Below are 12182 nucleotides of genomic sequence, written 5' to 3'. Positions count from 1 at the left end.
ATCCAGAATTTCAGTCAGCGATTAGGAACCGTTTTCCGAGCTGATTCTTGTCTCACACCGGTGCTTTACTCAGTGGGGGCTGAAGATGGCTTTGGGCAGTGTTTGCAGAGTTTGGATTGTGTGGGTGTTGTTGTCCGGGACCCTGAGCCTGGGCTGTGAGAGGCTGCAGTTACTGCAAGCTCTCAACACGGATACTCTGGGCAAACTGAATGAAATGGTGAGTTGTCCCCGCTCCCAGAGATGGAGCCGACAGTCTCAGTCGGGGCTGTTTGTTAAAAAGTCAATGATTACACGGAGCCTGGTCTCCTGTATTTCTCTCGTTGTTTTAGATGTTTTATATTCTACACTCTATACCTCCCCCTTCGCTCTACCTATTGTACTTGAGTTTGGCTTGATTGCATTTGCAACAGTGTGATCCGATTCGCGTGGATTGCAATGGAAGCTTTCGGGTAGTGAATAACGTTGACATCTTGTGTCTCAGGGTGGCCACCTAACCCGACAGTGTGGGACTGAGCGGCGGTCGCTGAAAACCAAGCCCTTGAACCTGGTGAAACTTTCCTTGGGGGTTGAGGTGAGTAAACTCGGCATTTTACTCTTGATCTCTCTTTTCCTGTTTTACCTTTTCCAGTTATCTCACTCATCTATCCTTCCCACCCCAACCACCCTGGTACTTTAACTTGCAACCGCAGGAAATGCTACACCTGTCCCTTTACCTCCCCCCTCGACTCCATCCAAGGACCCAAGCAGTCTTTCCAGGTGAGGCAGAGGTTCACCTGTACCTCCTCCAGCCTCATCTATTGCATCCGCTGTTCCAGCTGTCAACTGCTCTACATCGGTGAGACTAAGCGCAGGCTTGGCGATTGCTTTGCCCATCACTTCCGCTCACTTCACAATAATCAACCTGATCTCCCGGAGGCTCAGCACTTCAACTCCCCCTCCCATTCCGAATCCGACATTTCTGTCCTGGGCCTCCTCCATGACCAAAGTGAGTCCCACCGCAAATTGGAGGAACAGAACCTCATATTTCGCTTGGGTAGTTTACACCCCAGCGGTATGAATATTGGCTTCTCCAATTTCATGTAGTCCTTGCTTTCTCCTTCCTTCCCCTTCCCTTCCCTGCTCTCCCATAGCCTACTGTCTCCGCCTCTTCCTTTCTTTTTCACGCACCCCCCCCCCCCCCCCCCCCCCCCCCCCCCCCCCCACATCAGTCTGGAGAAAGGTCTCGACCGGAAACGTTGCCTATTCAATCGCTCCATTGATGCTGCCTCACCCGCTGAGTTTTCAGTCCACCTATTGAGTTTACCCCTTGATTCAATCTCCTGGGATTAATCTCATCCTCTCAAATTTTTTCACAACCTGTGTCCACCATAGGCGATATCACCATTGACTCCACACTAACCTGCTGATGACTGAGTGCAGAGAGGGATTCTGAGATTCACCTCTGGTCTGGTTAAATACTTCCACACCTCAACAAGTCCATTGAATTCAAAGAGGATAAAGAACAGGGGGACTGAGGAGAGGTATACAACAATATGGGTGTCTTAGAATGGGGAGTCAGCATTGAAATATCCCCCAAACCAGAGATATGTTTATCCAGAGGCCATGGGTTTGAAGAAAAATGTAAGAGTTTAGATTGCCTAGAGAGAAACAAAAATGTCCAGTCTATAGCTGAGTGCACTGCCTTGCCCAGTACTTGGATCGCTGGTGCATAGAAAGCTATGATGTTAGTATGCCTTGATAGATAATGGGAGGAGTGAAAGTAGACACCGGCAACTGCAGATTCTGGTTAAAAAAGGGATAGAAAAGTGCTGGAGTAATTAAGCAGATCAGGCTGACTTGCCTCAGCACTTTGTATATTTTGTGTTATATAATGTGACGTAGAGACAGAGAGGGGTGAAAGACCTATATTTGTAATTCTATCATGCTCTGGTTTTTTGACTTGCCCCCACTCAAGTTTTGGAGTGTGGAAGGTGTGTGTGTTGAATTCTTGCTTTTATTATTGTAGGGTGGCTGTTACACATCCACCAGCTGAAGGTCTTGATATGATGAACCTTAGACAAATTATAAGACACTTCCTCCCTCCTTTAATCTTTCTAAGTCCCCAATCTCCTAACCAACTCACGTTAGCACACATGTCTGGACCTAGAGATTTACCATACAATTGTACATGTTCATATGTTATAGGACCAGAATTAGGCCATTCGGCCCATCATGTGTGCTCTGCCATTGAGTCATGGCTTATCTATCTTTCCCGATCACTCTCATTCTCTTGCCTTCTCCCCATAACCTCTGGCATCTGTACAAATTTAGATTCTACCTTAAAATTGAACATTGACTTGGCCTCCACGGTCTTCTGTGGCAATTAGTTCCACAGATTCACCATCTACCTTCAGAAATTCCTCCTCGACTTCTTCCTAATGGTACGCCCCTTAATTCATAGTCTATGGCCTCTGGTCCTAGACTCTTCCACTAATGGAAACATCCTCCCACATCCACTCTATCCAGGCCTTTCATAATTTAGTAAAATACAATGAGGTCCTCCAGCACCTTTCTAAACTACAATGAGTACAGGCACAGTGCTGTCAAACACCTGTCATATGTTAACACAATCATACCTGGGTTCATTTTCATAGACATCCTCTGGACCCTCTCCAATGCCAGCACATTCTTCCACAGACATGGGGCCCAAAACTGCTCACATTACTGCAAATGCGGTCTAACCAGTGCCTTATACATCCTCAGCACTACATCCCAGCTTTTATATTCTCGTCCTCTCAAAATAAATGCTTGTATATATTTGACGTATTTACTACTGATTCATCTTGCAAATTAACTTTTGGGAATCCTATACTAACACTCCCAAATTGTATTTGCTCTTGCCATTAGAACTTATAACCATATAATAACCATATAACAATTACAGCACGGAAACAGGCCATCTCGACCCTTCTAGTCCGTGCCGAACACATAATCTCCCCTAGTCCCATATACCTGCGCTCAGACCATAACCCTCCATTCCTTTCCCATCCATATAACTATCCAATTTATTTTTAAATGATAAAAACGAACCTGCCTCCACCACCTTCACTGGTAGCTCATTCCACACAGCTACCACTCTCTGAGTAAAGAAGTTCCCCCTCGTGTTACCCCTAAAACGACAGATGGCACAATGGGCTAAGAGTTCGGCTGGCAACCGGAAGGTAGCTGGTTCGAATCCCGCTTGGAATGCATACTGTCGTTGTGTCCTTGGGCAAGACACTTCACCCACCTTTGCCTGTGTGTGTGGATGTAATTATGTGAAGCACTTTGGGGTCAATGTAAGTTGACTAAAAATGTGCTATATAAATAAAGAAATTTAATTTTAATTTAATTTAAACTTCAGTCCCTTAATTCTCAAGTCATGTCCCCTTGTTTGAATCTTCCCTACTCTCAGTGGGAAAAGCTTTTCCACGTCAACTCTGTCTATCCCTCTCATCATTTTAAAAACCTCTATCAAGTCCCCCCTTAACCTTCTGCGCTCCAAAGAATAAAGCCCTAACTTGTTCAACCTTTCTCTGTAACTTAGTTGCTGAAACCCAGGCAACATTCTAGTAAATCTCCTCTGTACTCTCTCTATTTTGTTGACATCCTTCCTATAATTAGGCGACCAAAATTGTACACCATACTCCAGAATTGGCCTCACCAATGCCTTGTACAATTTTAACATTACATCCCAACTTCTATACTCAATGCTCTGATTTATAAAGGCCAGCACACCAAAAGCTTTCTTTACCACCCTATCTACATGAGATTCCACTTTCAGGGAACTGCGTTCAATTGTTTCACACAATCAATTCAGGCAACTGTTCCCTTATCCATATCTTTACTGACATTGCACACCTCTATAAAATCTCCACGTCACATTTATTGGTTGGTGAGGTTAGTCGGATCTTCTCCCATCTCTCCCTTTAACTGAGGACCTGCAGCATAGATTGTATTCCTGCAAACTGTTCACATGCCATAAAAGACTATGACACTGTGTCCTGCATCTGACACGGTACTGCTTGTTAATAATAATAATAATAATAATAAATTTTATTTAATGGGCGCCTTTCAGACATCTCAAGGACACCTTACATAGTAATCGGAATAAAAACATATAATCGGAATAGAACAGGTAAAAACGACATCACAGAGACACAAATTAAAAACAGAATTCAATCCAAAAACAGAAAATCAAAAACACAGTGTGAAGAGAGAGCAGCGGCAGCCAAAGCGCGCCAGCGTCCAATCTCTCTTCACGATCAATTGTTAATTGATCATACAATTTTTAAAACTCTAACTGCAGATTACAATTCAACTGGCTCTAACCTTCTTTCAGTACTGTGTGGCCATGGGCTAGCAAACCTCCAGTTGAGAATTAATTGTTTGAAAATGATGCCTGATTGTGACTTATCCTATTCTAACCAGATTGGATCCAGGATCTGTCTAATGCCTCCATGTGTGTTTTGCACAGGCCCAGGACAGGATCCAGATTGTCCATGAAACACTGCATCACCTCCGCAGGATCTACAGCATGAACCTGAGCTCAGTAACGTGGGTCCAGGCCACAGTGGAACACTTCAGGCTTCTCCTGGATCGGCAGCTGAGAGAGCTGGAAGTCTGTGTCAGGAAACCAAGCACAGGGTCCAGGGCAAGGAAGAATGCCACAGTTCGTAAATACTTCAGGAAACTGAGAAAGTTTCTGAAACAGAAGGTGAGCTGATTGACATGAAACTCTGTGCTTACCAGCAGATTTAACAGACATATTATTTCTGTTAATTATCTAATACATTTTGTTGATATTTTCTCTTTTTCAGGGATTCAGTGACTGTGCCTGGGAAATAACACGCGCTGAGACCAGGGCACATTTACAACAGCTCCTACTCATCATGGCAACAATCAGCAGGGAACAATGAGGATATTTCAGAGACTGAATCATAAGCGACTGAAATTGAGGATCAATTGAATTCAGTAGATCAGGCAACATATCTGTAGATTATGGTTTCGTGATGTTTTGAGTTGAGACCCTTCCTTGGACTTCTTATGCTGGAAATGTGATAAATGAAATGGAAGATGTTCAAACAACTCAGTACGTGTGGAGTGGAAAAGGGAGTTATCCCAGGTCAAATAAACTACCATCATGAATGCTCAAGAACCAGAAGGTTAACAATTTTTTAAACAAATTAATTATTATTATTGCATCAGAAACATTAGCTATATTCTCTCCCCTTAGCTTTTTTTCTGAACAATGTATTATTCTATTATTTCGATTTGTATGAGAGTCATGGAGAACAAAGAACATTTGGATAGTTCTCTGTATTTAAGTGTTGATCTAATTTATTGATATTTATTTTTGTACCATTATCCCGTGTTGAACTGTGAATCTTGAAAGATCCCCTCTTTCAAAGACTGACAAATTCAGTAAATTCATTAAATTATTTCAGTGAATAAATTAATTTCAGTTTATTTATATTTGCACTGATATATATTTAAGCATACAGTATATATAGTCAAAATCTTTGTTAATTTATTGTATTTTAGAGAGACGCTGTGAATATTTTTTTCTAAAATAAAATATTTTCAATGAAAATGGATGTGTTTTGTATTTTCATTAGTGTATATTTTTTGCATTGCATTTATTTTTGCCAATCTATCTAATGAATGGGAATTCTTGCATTTCTAGACATTCCTCAATATATATTTTCCCTCCGTAATCTCACATTGCACAGACAAAGTATGTGAATACATTTTGAAGTGAATGAATGAATTATACTTTATTATCACATGTGACAAGTCAGAAGAATATTCTTTGTTTGCATACAAAGGGTCACCACATAAGGGGAAAATTTACATAAAGATTGCCGACAGAGAGGTAAAGAAGAGGTTTAGTCTACCTGCCCTCATTGGATAATTGTCTGGAGGTCATGATGGCATTTCTTTAGGACTTACGTGAGACCACATTTGGAGTGTTTTCTGCAGTACTCATCACCACGTTGTAGGAAGTATGTAGAGGCTTTGGAGAATCTGCAGTACGGGTTTACCAGACCACTGCATGGACTAATGTTTATCAGCTATCAAGAGAGGTTAGACCATCATTGCTTGCAAAGGATAGTCCGAACCCTTTTACCAGGATAGAAATGTCAAAGCCTGAAGGACACAGCTTTAAGGAGAACGGGGCAAACTAATGGAGTTGTGTGGGGCAAGTTTTTTACTTCTTGGGGCAAGATGGCTGCCTGGAATGGGGTGCTGGTGGTGATAGTTAAGGCAGATATAATGGTGGCATTTAGGAGGCCTTTAAATAGCAACATGGATATTCATGGAATGGAGCAGTGGGCAGAGGTAATTAGTTTAACGGCATGGAAAATGTGGGTCCAATGATCTGATCTCTGCTGTAGAGTTATATTTCCCATGTTGCCCTGGGGACTGCTCAAAGCCTCCTTACTCATCTACATTGGATGTAGAAATGGATCAGCCCTCGGTTACCACAGCTGGTGCCTGGGGCATCTCAGCCAGTTTGTCACATTGAAGGTCCAGGAAGAGAGAATGTGGGTGACCACAAAGAAGGGAATTAGACATTGAGTGCAGGTGACACAGTGGCCATCCCTCTTCCTAACAGGCACATTATCTTGGGTGGTGTTGGGACGATACATCAAGGTAATATCAGTCAGGAATGTGAAATCAGCCCTGCATCGAGCAACAGCAGCAGGGCAACTTCAGGCAGAGCCGTAGTGGTAGACGACTCTATAGTTAAGAGTGAAGATGCTGCGGCAGCAGTCAAGACACCGTGATGGTGTGCTGCCTCCCTTGTGCCAGGGTCAACTGCATCTTGGAGCCGCTGCATGGCATCCTCAAGGGGGGTTGGGGCATGTTGGCACAAATGATAGAGGAAGGAAAAGGAAAGAGGCTCTGCAACGGGAGTATGGGGAGTTGGGTAAAAGCCTAGAAGGCAGGAGCTCCGGGGACGTGATCTCTGGATTGCTTCCTGTACCACGTGAGCATAGGAACAGAAAGATAGGGGAGGTGAATGTATGGCTGAGGAGTTGGTGAGGGAGGCAGTTCAGATTTCTAAACCATTGTGATATCTTCTAGGGTAGAGGTGATCTGCACAAGAGTGATGGGTTGAACCTTAGCTGCAGAGGTACCAATACCCTGGCGTTTTCCAGTGTTACAAGGCCTGGCTTAAACTAGATTGGCAGTTGGGTGCCTACAAGATGGAGGCAGATGAGTGGTTATGTTGATATAGAGGGTGATGAGAGAAAGTTTAGTTGAGAGAGTAGGCAGGAGAAAAACTGGGAGTGAGGAAGGATGTTTGATTACAATTTCGCTTATTTCTTATGCAGGAGGCCTGACAGGTAAGATAGATGAGCTTTGGGCATGGATGGGTGTTACAATTGGGACATTGTAGCTATTACCTGGAACGACCGGTAAGGAAGCGGTCGTTCCAGGTGGCCCAGCCGCTGAGTGGACTCTCCCGACGCCGGGGCAACACCACCCGGTGAGAACGGCCAGGAACATCGGGCCTCCGTAGAGGCCATAGCGGTGGCCTCAATAGGCCTGACTTTGGGTGAACTGGGGATGGGGACTGGACAATGTGCCTTCCCCCACAGTGGTAACCATTGTGGGGCGATGATTTTTCCGTGTGTAAGTAAACATGTTAGTCTGTGTCCAAGATGGCTGTCGGAAGGGAGAGTGGACGCTGGCGCGCTTTAGGTGCCGCTGCTCTCTCTTTTTATTGTGTTTTTGTTTTTTGTCTTTGGATTGAACTCTGTTTTTAATTTGTGTTTTGGTGATGTCTTTATTATTTATTTTATTCCGATTATATGTTTTATTATTCTTGTTAATCTTTGTAAGGTGTCCTCGAGATTTTTGAAAGGCGCCCAAAAATAAAATTTATTATTATTATTATTATTATTATTACAGAAACATGGTTAAGAGTGGGGCAGGACTGGCAACTCAATTGTCCATGCTACAGGTGCTTCAGGAGGGACAGAGGTGAGGGTAAAAGAGAAGGGGGTGTTGCATCAGTGGTTAAGGGGGATGTCACGGCAGTGATCAGTGGTGGCATTGCAGACAGTGAGGCTGTATGGGCAGAGGAGAGGAAAAAGAAATAGATGATCCCCTGATTCGGAGTGTACTACAGGCCCCCAAATAATTAATAGGAATTAGAAGAGCAAATATGTCAGGAGATGGCAGGCAGCTGCAGGTCTAATAAGGTTGTCGTAGTAAGGAATTTTAAATTTCCCAATATTGACTGGGAATCTCATAGTGTAAAACTTTTAAACGGTACAAAATGTATCAAATATCTTCAGGAAAGTTTCCTCAATATGTATAATACATTTCCTCTGATTTCGATCCTGACTATGGGTGGTGTCTATAAAGGGTTAGCACGTTCTCCCCATGATCTGCATGGGTTTGCTTTGGGTGCTCCGGGTTCTTCCCTCACTCCAAAGACGTACAGGTTTATGGGCTAATTTGGCTTCGATACAAATTGTAAATTGTCACTGGTGTGTAGGATAGACCTCATGTACGGGGATTGTTGGTAGACGCGGACTGAAAGGCCTGTTTTTGCAATGTATCTCTAAAGTAAACTAAATGTTCATGAATGAGTCTTGTTGGACCACAGACTAGGTTTAGCATAGTTATAGATAGAAACAGGGCGGGCACACATGTTAAAATGTTAAATTGGGACAAGGCCAAGTTTAAAGGTATCAGCCAGGACGGAATCGTTCCTTTTGGCGCCTCCGTTTTGGCGCCTCCGTTTCGGCGCCATCGTTTAGGCACCGCTGTTTCGTCGCCTCCGTTTGGAGGCGCCGAACTTTGCTAATTCATCTATTAAGGCAGATGACCCTCATTTATAGAACCCCGAGATGACCCACATTCATAGAACAATTGGCTGTCTGATCTTGAAAATCATGGACACAGCGCAGACCCTCGCTCTGCTCCGCCTTTGTCCCAGGTGGACTGACCCACACGGTCCTGAGCCGGAGCGAGCGTGGCATTGAACTCTGAGCGGTAATTTTCACTATCGATGGTCGGGCACCTCCCGCTTTTGGATTCACCGCTTCGGTGTAGAAACATTCACATTTCCACATTCTTTACAACACACCTCCCGCCCACTTTCAGTTACGGAATGTAATGCCGCACTTTAAAGCCGGCATCATGACAGGTACAGCTGACAGAATCCACAGCCACCGGTCTCAGCAGCACAGGCGGCCGCTCCCGGATCACAAGCCGCTGCATTTCCATAGACGCTGCGTTGGAAGATGGCTTTGGGCAGTGTTTGCAGAGTTTGGATTGTGTGGGTGTTGTTGTCCGGGACCCTGAGCCTGGGCTGTGAGAGGCTGCAGTTACTGCAAGATCTCAACACGGACACTCTGGGCAAACTGAATGAAATGGCTCGCAGACACCGATCCGACACTTTCCGGCGATCTTTGATTTTTCATTTCCCTGGTCAAATACGGTGCAATAGTTTAAAGCTTTGACGGGTTCTCTGTCTGATATCCGCGACGCTTGTCTGTCAGTTACTGGATTCTCTAGAACATAATTTACCCTCTTCCCCCAGGGCGGCCCCTTTCGTGGCATTGTGTCAGAGAGAAGGTCCGGTTGAAAACACGGCCCTTGAAACTGGTGAACCTTGCAAATGGGTTGTCGGTAAGTGATTGGATTTTTCATTCTAGTTCACCATTCGTCTTATTTAGAACCTTCATCGACTAATAACGTGAATTCATTTTGTATATGCAAACAATTGTAGAACTCCTTTCCCAAATCCTATTATGATTGGCGCAGACATGGTGGGACGAAGAGCCTCTTGCATTGCTGTACTGCTGATGTTGAATGTTTTGTGTAATAAACAAGGAAGCAAAATGTGTGCCGGACTTCGATTCAATGAGGTTGTGTTACTAAAGCGAGGTAGCCCGGTTGTAACCGTGGACAGATTTTGATGCAGCATAACATTGAATATTAGGTTCCATGTTGTTTTTCGTACCCAACGAAAGAGGGAAATTCCTGGCATTTTGCACCTAGACCTTCGGTCTCTGTAGCCGCCTCCTTCTGAAGTAAGATCGCCGGTGATCTGATCAGTTCAGTTTTGACTAATTCTGATTGCTCTAGATGTCAGCTGATCTACATCGGTGAGACCAAACGGAGGCTTGGCGATCGTTTCACCTAACACCTCCGTACGGTCCGCTTTAACCAACCTGACCTCAGTACTTCAACTCCCCCTCCCATTCCGTATCCGACCTCTCTGTCCTGGGTCTCATCCATGGCCAGAGCGAGCACCACCGGAAATTGGAGGAACAGTTCTGCTTGGGGAGTGCATCCTGAGGGCATGAGCATTGCATTCTCCCAATTTTGCTAGCCCTTGCTGTCTCCTCCCATTCCTATCTCTCCCTCAGCCCTCGGGCTCCTCCTCCTCATTTTTCCTTACTCCTCCCCGTTCCTTTCTTCTCCCCGTCCAGACATTAATGTCCAGTCCGTTCAGACATTATGGCCAGAACAATGTGTACGGCCGTTTAACCGACTCCTGGTTTTATCTCGTTACTTTGTTTAACCATCATTACGTCACACCGATCCAAAGCAAATGTGTGCACAATTTCAATGTGAAATATCTATGTTCGGGGCCGGAGAAGCCTCGCAATGCCGTTGATTGTGAATCACTGAGTATGCTCAAGGCATGCAGATGCTGAGGAGTAGTTCTATTGTGGACTGCGAGCGGGGATGACTGAGCTGAAGGATCGTTCACAAGCTGGGGAAATTGTAGAATTGGGATTTACTTTTGTTACTATATCTTTTGCGCCTTTATATTTTACTCACACTAACACTTTTAGTCTCTCTAACCCGATGGACAGAATCTTACTGTCCATTTCAAACATTTAATGCTCTCTAATCGCCTGGGAATGTCATATATTTCTCCCGTTAACAATTTAGCGCTGACTCACGCCCTCAACTCAATGTCATGAACACGACACGATGCCAGTTAAGTGATATAATCCTGGAATTGTTAGAGCAAGATCCTTAACATTGAAGAGCAGATAAATGGCATGTTCCTTTCTGGATCATCCTTCCATCTTTATGGGACGTGGGAGTTATATTTCTACTTATTCCATCTCCTGGAATGTCTCCAATATCTAAGACAGGCAGGTGGATTAAGAACCACGATGTTTTTGCTCGTCTTGTATTATGAGGCTGAAGTACAGATCTCTCTAGTAACCCTGGGAAATATGACTGTATTTACTGCTTCGGCAAAATATGTTGACTCAGCACCCAAAATACTTCTCGTTATCTTCCAAACACGAACGTTGCTCCTTTGCTATCTCGCGTAAATATGCGTTCCCCACCCTCTGGGTAAGATCCCATGTCAATTAAAACTAAACCTCTCCCCGTTCATTGGTTTCAGGTTTCGTTGCCCCCTGTTCATTTCCATAACTGACAGACCCCTATTACCGACAAGACCGCTCTAATGCCACCTTGTCTCCTCTCCGCAGGCTCTGGAGAAGATCCAGATTGTCCTTCAAACACTGAGGCAAACCAGCGAGTTCTACAGCGAGGATTCGGGCTCGGCCCCGTGGCCCCGCGAAGAGGTGGAAATCTTCCGGCTTCTCCTGCATCGGCAGATCAGAGAGCCGGAGGAATGCGCGTGGAAACGGGCGCCGGAGTCTCAGCAAAAGAGAAACATTGCTGTTCACAAATACTTTCGAAAACTGCGACGCTTTCGGAAACATCAGGTGAGTTGGTTATGCTTACAATCCGTTTTTATTTGCAGATATTGCATTTCACCCAAATTCAATCTGTCCCTTGCTTAATGTATTTTCCTGATTCCTTCCTTTTCCTAGAACTTTGGCGACTGTGCCTGGGAAATGATCCGTGCCGAGACAAGAGCCCATTTACAGCAGATCCTTCTCATAATGGCAAACACTAGGAGCTGAAACTGAACATTTCCCCGGGCGCGGGCAGCACAAGAAGACGTCTCGACCCGAAACCACAGCTATTCCTTTTCTCCAGACATGCTGCCTGACCCGCTGAGATACTCCAGCACTTTGTGTCTATCAACGGGGAAAGAAGAATTAACTGAACAATATTTTATTTGTAAACGTCTTCAACCGGGAGTTGGGAAAGTGAAATTACGTCTGGATGTTATTCCCTATTTACTGTTCATTCTGTTG

The 12182-nt window shown here is 44.5% G+C and overlaps 2 protein-coding genes across 2 annotated transcripts in view; both read left to right on the top strand.

Annotated features, from left to right (window-relative positions):
* LOC116982103 (interferon alpha-1-like) overlaps window positions 1–5556 on the top strand; it is a 6078-nt gene extending 522 nt beyond the window's left edge. Inside the window, exons 2-4 of the mRNA XM_033035421.1 lie at window positions 482–571; window positions 4496–4735; window positions 4839–5556. Coding sequence (XP_032891312.1) covers window positions 482–571; window positions 4496–4735; window positions 4839–4937 — 429 coding nt within the window. The 3' untranslated portion in view covers window positions 4938–5556. The remainder of the gene's footprint in view (window positions 1–481; window positions 572–4495; window positions 4736–4838) is intronic.
* A 3728-nt stretch (window positions 5557–9284) lies between these two features.
* On the top strand, window positions 9285–11945 carry LOC116982248 (interferon alpha-4-like). The gene is made up of 4 exons (XM_033035529.1): window positions 9285–9471; window positions 9584–9672; window positions 11505–11744; window positions 11853–11945. The coding sequence occupies exons 1-4, from the start codon at window positions 9285–9287 to the stop codon at window positions 11943–11945; spliced, it is 609 nt and encodes a 202-aa protein (XP_032891420.1).
* The last annotated feature ends 237 nt before the right edge of the window (window positions 11946–12182 follow it).

Source organism: Amblyraja radiata, chromosome 16 (assembly GCF_010909765.2).
Source record: "Amblyraja radiata isolate CabotCenter1 chromosome 16, sAmbRad1.1.pri, whole genome shotgun sequence".
Lineage (NCBI taxonomy): Eukaryota > Metazoa > Chordata > Chondrichthyes > Rajiformes > Rajidae > Amblyraja > Amblyraja radiata.
This window is presented reverse-complemented; position numbering and strand designations above follow the sequence as displayed.

What these genes read in the sequence shown, in the direction of transcription:
- LOC116982248 (XM_033035529.1), top strand. Translation starts at nt 9,285, where the DNA reads ATGGCTTTGGGCAGTGTTTGCAGAGTTTGGATTGTGTGGGTGTTGTTG. An exon ending in TTTGATTTTTCATTTCCCTG is followed by an intron (nt 9,472 to 9,583) that starts GTCAAATACGGT and finishes CTCTTCCCCCAG; the next exon opens with GGCGGCCCCTTTCGTGGCAT. An exon ending in ACCTTGCAAATGGGTTGTCG is followed by an intron (nt 9,673 to 11,504) that starts GTAAGTGATTGG and finishes TCCTCTCCGCAG; the next exon opens with GCTCTGGAGAAGATCCAGAT.